We start from the raw sequence: 7,500 nt of genomic DNA, 5'->3' as shown, positions 1-7,500 counted from the left end.
TCTCTCCTTTCCCCGGGTACGCCCTCTCTGCAGTGTCTTGTGGGCGTGCCCTCCGCCCGCCTCCCCTCGGGTGCCTCGTGCACTGTTCCCACCATTACTCCGGTGATATAACCTCTCGTCTTAATTACCAACGAGGAAGGAAGTGTTGCCACATCCTCGCCGCTCGTGCGCTCTCAGTTTCATTGTAATTAGCTTTGTGAGGATTGATCTGAGGAGTGCATGCGCGCGCGTACGAGAGCGAGGCCCCCAGCTGATCTGTCTGTGTTAAGTGAACGGCGTATGCAAAGCAGAAGCCTGGATGCGTGCAGGAAAACCGCAGATGGGAGCGAGGGCGATCGCGGAGGAGGAACCGGAGGCAAAGGAGTATTAAGGGGAGGAAGCGAGGAGATGGAAAGTAGGGAGAAGAAGAGGCGAGAAGACTAGGAAGGAGGATATGGAAGGAAACGGAAAATAATATGAGGAAGAAAGGTTTGAAGAGAACAAAAGAAATTAGGAATTCATGCCTGGAGGAAGAGCCCCGAGGAAAGATGAAACTCACAGGGCTGAAGGCTGTATGCCGATCCTGTATTTTAATGTCAGCCGATCATTGCGTCTGGCAAAGTCAGTTTTATTGGGTGTTCTTTTCATTTTTACAATCATTATTATTTATACAACTGGCCACCTTGGTTGCATGCGAGGAATGACACTGAGAGAGGGATGAGGATGTATTTGTTGCGTGTATGCTGTGTGGGTGTAGGCGAGTATGGTTGTGCATATTGCGTGTTTTTGTGTATATATGTTTGTGCGTATGTGTATGAGCATGCGTATATTCATCCATGTATGTATGTATGCATGTATGTATGCACGGACGTATACATATATGCACGTACTCATTATATCTGCATGGTTTATCTATGTATATATGTATGTATGTATGTATGTATGTATGTATGTATGTATGTATGTATGTATGTATGTATGTATGTATGTATGTATGTATGTATGTTAGTACGTATATATGGATGAATGGATAGATGAATGGATGCATGGATCGATGCATGGAAGAATGTATACAAACACACACACACACACACATGTGTGTGTGTGTGTGAATGTATGTGTAGTGTGCTCATGTTTGCATGTGTTTGTATATAGGAAGTGTGTATGTGTGTGTGTGTTTACCTCTAGGTGTGTGTGTGTGTGTGTGTGTGTGTGTGTGTGTGTGTGTGTGTGTGTGTGTGTGTGTGTGTGTGTGTGTGTGTGTGTGTGTGTGTCTGTGTGTGTGTATGTGTGTGTGTGTGTGTGTGTGAGAGAGAGAGAGAGAGAGAGAGAGAGAAGAGAGAGAGAGAGAGAGAGAGAGAGAGAGAGAGAGAGAGAGAGAGAGAGAGAGAGAGAGACTGAAAGAGAGAGAGAGATTGAGATTGAGAGAGAGAGAAATTGAAAGAGAAGGGTAGATTGAGAGAAAGAGGGATATTGACAGAGAGAGAGGAGGGGGGGAAGAGAGAGAATGTGTATGTGTCTTTGTGTCTGTGTGTGGTCGGTGTGTGTGTGTGTGTGTGTGTGTGTGTGTGTGTGTGTGTGTGTGTGTGTGTGTGTGTGTGTGTGTGTGTGTGTGTGTGTGTGTGTGTGTGTGTGTGTGTGTGTATGTTCACGTTTGTGATTGCGCTGTAATCGAATCAATTTACCGAGTCATCCTCCTATCTTCTCAAGATCTTCTTTGAAGTATGGAGTTCCTCGTCCGCAGAGTTCTCTCGCCGCATCCCTCGGGCTAGAGGTTGTATATAAGTAAAAGTCAAAATATCTCAATAATCTATTTATTAGGACACAAGCGATTCACAATAACTGGCCTTTGCAGTATGTACAAGGTTATATACACATACACATTTACACACATAAATAGTAAACAATTCTCTACTAAGATAAAATATTCACTCGGGATAAAACAATCTATTATGAAAAAGAGACAACTTAGATATCTTATGTACACATCCTGATGGAGCCTCGAACCTTGCATCGAGAAGGCTCACTTTCCCTTTCTGAACACAGGGAAAGTCAATCTTATCGAGGGATAACTTAAGAATTAAATTAGTTTCTTCTTTTCTTATATATCTAATTCTGACTCATCGCTTTAGAGGACGGATTCTAGAAAGGTAGAATACTTACATATTTTAATTATCAGATTGATTCGTTTTAATCAGAGATAGTACGGTCCGCATATCTAATCACCAATACTTCTCTTCATTCTACCTTCTCACGGAAGTGACTAAAGTGATTTCTGACTGTGAAGGGAAAGCTAATTTTAGATATCCATAGTCCAGTGTGATGAAGAATCCTTAGAAACTACAAGTTCTTCACCTTTCTAGTTTCTTCCAACTCCTTTGCGCCGAAATGACCGGACTTCGCGAAGATGAACGTTAATACCGTGAGTAGGACTAGGAGACCAACTCGTCAGCGCTGAACACTGCAAAGGATCAGGTTTGAACTATAATCAGCTTATCACTCGCAGGCTTGTGAGCTATCGTTCCGTTCACAAGCCCGCTTACCTTGCCATCCTTTAGCGCTCCTGATATGTGGGTGACGGAGGCGGGGACGCCGCGCGCAGGGCACCGCGGGCTCCGCCGCCGGGAATACTTGTCGAACAGAAACGCCCTGGAAGCAGCTTCTGCGAGGAGAGTGTGGCGGCCGCAACCGAGCTGCAGCCGAGGCCCACCTCCGGCCCAGTGCGGACCGGGTCTGACCCAGGGCACGAGTGTGGCCATGGGACCGGGAGGGACTCGTCTACAGCCAGTTGTGGCCTGGGTGTGGCTTAACCACTAACCAAACATGGCCCATACACGAACAAGACGTGCCTCAATCGCGGGCCATATGCGGCCCAGCTATGGCCCGGCAGCAGACCAAGTGTGTTCCAGACCAGGATTCGGTGCGGCCGGCCAAAGGTCCGGCGCCGCGGCGGGCGAGGGAGAGCGCTTGAGGGGAGTCTCAGAGCAACGATTTGTACCTTGCTGGCGGTATGTACAGAGGGCGGTGGAGGGCGGGCCGGGCGGGCGGATCGCTCACGCCTTGGTGGTGAGGTCGACGGGGGCAGTGGTGGTGGGCACGGCTGTGAGCACGGGTGACACCGGCGGCGACACTGGCGTAGGCGTGCCTGGCGAGGGTGCTAGGAGGCGCGGGCGCTTGACGCTCAGGTCAATGGGCGCATCCTGCTCGGGGGCGGGGGTGGCCTCCCACGCCTGCGGGCTGAGGCTGGCCGCCCGCATCTCCTCCACGGGCGAGTCTGCCACGCGCTTCCTGGCGAAGGGGAAGCCGAGGTGCAGCGCCAAGGGCGGGGCGAGAGGGCTCCGGTAATCGCTCATCGGACGCACGGGGGGAGTCAGCGGGCGCGGAGGGCTGTGCGGGCGGGGGCTGTGGTGGCGCGGACTGAGGGCGTGCGGGCTGCACATGCGGGGGCTGTTGGCCGATGCCTCCTTGGGCGGGCTCGACGGCGGCTGCGATCTGGGCACGCCGGGCGGCACGAGCAGCGAGGGCGGGATACCGGAGTACAGCATGGGCGGATACAGGCGCGAGTATAGGTGCGAGGCGTGCAGGAGCGACAGGCCGGGGTGCAGGCCGTACAGCGACAGGCCGGCGGCGCCCGCTAGGTCGCGGCGGCCGCCCTCGCCGAAGCGCTCCGGCCCCCGCCCGCCGCCCTCCCCCGCGCTCATGTCCTTCGGAGACGACGTCCGCCGGGGCTCGACGTCGATGCTGGTCTCGGAGAGGCAGCTCTCGGGCGAGGACAGCGCGGGCGACTCCCCCTTGGCCTCGTCCTCAGACTTGGCGGGCGAGAGCGCCGGCATGGAGGCGGGGCTGAGGGAGAGCGAGCCGGCCACGGCGCCGGGGAACGAGCCGCCGCCACCGCCGCCGTCCAGGCCGTTGTTGATCTGCGCTGCCTGCTCCTGCAGCAGGCAGTGGATCTTGAACCAGTTCGAGCGCCGGCCATACCTAGACGGGAGCAGACAAAACAGTCATCATACAAATGCGGTTCCTACAGCTGCGAGGGGAAGCAGCCACACCTTAGAAGAAGTACGAAGATGGTTCGTATAAGAAGAATTTTAAAAGTTCCTTCGGACAGTATCTTACTAAAATGGCAATAGTGTAATACACCCCACACATCTCTCATTCCGAGGCGACACTCACCTTGATCCACTCTTGGACATGCCGACCACAAGGCACTTGCGGAGTCTGCAGGCCTTGCACGACGTTCTGTTCTGCTTGTTGATGACGCACTGGCCGCCGTTCTTGCACTCGTGCACCTGCGACAGGTTGTTGTACGTCCGGCCGAAGAACGACTGCGCGGAAGAGAAATGGAATCTTAACATGTTGGCGGCTGATAAAGCTGGAAGGTGATGTGTCAGGTACATCGCATCAGCAACAATGATAAACATTAACTGTATCGTGTTAACATAAAACTTCCAGTGTAGATATCGTCTCTGATGGTTGTGATGCCTACAGTGCAATGATAATGAATATGTGCTTTGCAATATTGGTGATGATAAAAGTGGTAATGATATCAAAACTCCCACTACGACTAATAATGATGATGTGCATGGCGATAATGAGGATCATGACGACTACAGTAACGGCAGCAGGAGGCGGTACGCACCTTGCATCCCTCGCAGGTGAAGGCTCCGAAGTGGAAGCCGGCAGCTGGCTCGCCGCACACTTTGCACAGCTGATTCATTCTGCAGAAGGAAGAGAAGAGATTCATTACTATTGGGTCGTGACGACTACTTCCTGCTGTCGTAAGTTGACTGTGAAATCTCTCGGTGAGATTGATGTCAATCGGGCTCAGCTGCGACGAGGAAGCTGTCGCGGTGACGTGTCGGTTATGTCTTCCGGCGACGTCTTCCGCCAATTCCGCTCGCCGGCAAAGACTTCAGGAAGTTTATTAAATAATACAGAGTTTTATGTCGCGAGGCTTTGTGTCGGCGTTGATTTTTATGTCCTTGATAAAGTGGTTAGGGAATTTTCGGTATAATATAAATACTTTCCAAGGCAACAATACTTTTATACACTGAGACACAATTACCTATAAAGTGCCTGTTGGTCCTTTGTGAAAGAATGCAGCCACCGCAAAGGTTCATAATAGCTTTGAAAGTGTGTTTTATAGTTTAAAATAAGATCTTAAGAATAGTTGTTGTTGTGCTGATCTGCCATACGTGAATCAATCAATCATAATACACACGAGCTAGTAGAAATGAAGGGAAGCATATTGAGATTGGGATGCTATCTAGGTCCTGGTAAGCTATTGTTATATTTCACGCCAAACTTGCCAAATACCCGGGAATGGTCTTCAGAGCGTCTAAACAGTTCTACCGCGAACGGCAAAAACAAGTGAACGGCGTATGTCTATCAGAGCCGGTCACATGCTGGGGCTTCCAAGCTGACAGCCGATAAAGTGTATGCGTGTTTCCCTGCATCGGGCGGGGAACGCGGGCCGCCGGGGTGTCACCTGGCCCAAGATGTAGCGGGTCAAAATGCTGCAGATAAGATCGGCCGTAGCCGCGATACCTTCCGATAACCTCATATGGGAGCGGGCGCAGTGTTGCCACACTCTGAGGTCGTTATAGCAGAAACTCGGGAACTCGAACAACTTCATGTAAATGCAAGAGAAATATTCTGGGTCACACTTATACTGTGATGTTGTTGCATGCCCAATATCTGCAACGCGATTATTAGGTTCGTCTAATGAATACAATCAAATGCTTGCATGGCTCCTCGTTAGAAACGCAACTTGTGATCTGTTCAGCCATTGGTCGACCCTGATTCACAGCAACTATTCATTGTTTTCGGTCTGATATACCACGGTCCAGAGTCTTCCTTTCAAAGCCTTCCTTCCTTTATCATCAAAAGAGATGAAAGTGTTGATTCAGTCATCAATTAAGTGCAATGAAAATCACTGAAAGAACACGTACTTTTTACATCTGTAGCGAGACGGCCACACTGCTTTCGAAGCTGCAGGCGACGTCAAGCGACACCGACAGAGAGTCTGTGCTTTACTTGAAATGCCTCGTGTATGGTACAAAATGTCTTCCGACTTGGCAACTCTGTCAGCGAAGGACATATAAGGGAGAGGTTTGGTTGCCGGCCAGGTATTACCAGAACGTGAGTGATTTTGTTCAGAGATGTGATCACAGGTTTTTGCAATGATGTGCATTTTTTTTTTTTTTTTTTGAGGGGGGGAACGATGAGAGGGGTCACGTTTATGCCGAAAGAAAAAAATAATTTATTGGATTATAAAGAAACAAGAGGGTTTGGAGTTCGCTCGGCTTGATATAAGTTTGCATAATACAAAGGAACAAGAGGAGGAGATTCCAAGATGGACCAGAAAGTCTTTGTGGCTATGAGGCCGGAGGGACGCCTTGACGGAGCCCTTCGCTCGAGGGCGACGGAGGCGCTGGCGAGGGCTCACCCTTGCTTAATCGTTTCGTTTATAATCATAATGATGATTAGCATAGTTATATCATGATCACTATTGTCGTTGTCATTGTTATCACCATTGTCATTATCAATATAGTAGTACTAATTATTATTATTATTATTTTCATTAATATTATTATCATTATTGATGTTATTACTGTTGTGAATTATACTTTTCGTTTATATTATAAACTTAATCATTATCTACTGCTGTCATGGAATACTTTTACTCTCATGCGTAGAGATAACTACATACATCATTTCCTCACGTTAAAAGGAAAATAACATCAGAACAAGAAAACGACAGAGGAAAAGCAGTAATATGATCTAGCACAGTCTAGCTAAATTGCCGCGCCAGACCGTCCTTTGCAACCCCCGCCCACACCCCGCCCGCGCTTCCACCTACTCCATTACCTCACCATTCCCACCGCACAAAAAGGGCTCAGGACGCCCATCTGACGACCATCAACACCCGAAAAAGTGAAACAAAAAAAGACGAGAAATTACATCACGGTTGATCATTTTCTTGCCCCCGCGGTCCCTCGCAATGTTCCCAGCGTCGCCCATCTCCTTCGAAATGCTGTTTACCGTTTGCTCTTTCCGTTACTGCGTGCTTTTAAATCATGGTGCCGTTTTATATACATGTTAATGTGCGTGCCAGAAAAAAAGATGAAATGTTTTATTCATAACCGCGAAGTGCATGTATATGCATGTGAAGGGTTAACTTAGTTGTAAGTTGGCAACACTACAGGGTGCGCCGGGCAGCTGAGCAACACTCGACTTCATCGCGTCTTTGATATTTTGTTGAGCCTTCGCTGTTTTGGATCGGAACTCGAAGGAGCAATCGGTCATTTATAAGCCGTGAGCATTTTCCTTAAAAAATGAAACGTTGGAATACACCGTAAAATGTTATGTCGTTGGTTTGAAAAAGAGAAAGTAATGTAAATATGCTAAAGAATCTAAGAATATGGACGTATGTGGAATTACTAAATTAAATGACAGCGTAATGGCAAGAGTACCAACCATGGCTTTGGGGTCGGTCCTGTGGATGGTACAGCTCGAGCT

The 7,500-nt window shown here is 49.0% G+C and overlaps 1 protein-coding gene across 1 annotated transcript in view; it reads right to left on the bottom strand.

The window, feature by feature from the left end:
- Positions 1-1,779: 1,779 nt before the first annotated feature.
- LOC119580182 (protein embryonic gonad-like) overlaps positions 1,780-7,500 on the bottom strand; it is a 17,318-nt gene continuing 11,597 nt past the window's right edge. Inside the window, exons 2-4 of the mRNA XM_037928178.1 lie at positions 4,619-4,697; positions 4,153-4,304; positions 1,780-3,957 (exon numbers count right to left, since the gene is read on the bottom strand). Of these exons, the coding sequence (XP_037784106.1) occupies positions 3,033-3,957; positions 4,153-4,304; positions 4,619-4,696 (1,155 nt within the window). The 5' untranslated portion in view covers position 4,697 and the 3' untranslated portion in view covers positions 1,780-3,032. The remainder of the gene's footprint in view (positions 3,958-4,152; positions 4,305-4,618; positions 4,698-7,500) is intronic.

This window comes from Penaeus monodon, chromosome 13 (genome assembly GCF_015228065.2).
Source record: "Penaeus monodon isolate SGIC_2016 chromosome 13, NSTDA_Pmon_1, whole genome shotgun sequence".
NCBI classification, from domain to species: Eukaryota; Metazoa; Arthropoda; class Malacostraca; order Decapoda; family Penaeidae; genus Penaeus; species Penaeus monodon.
This window is presented reverse-complemented; position numbering and strand designations above follow the sequence as displayed.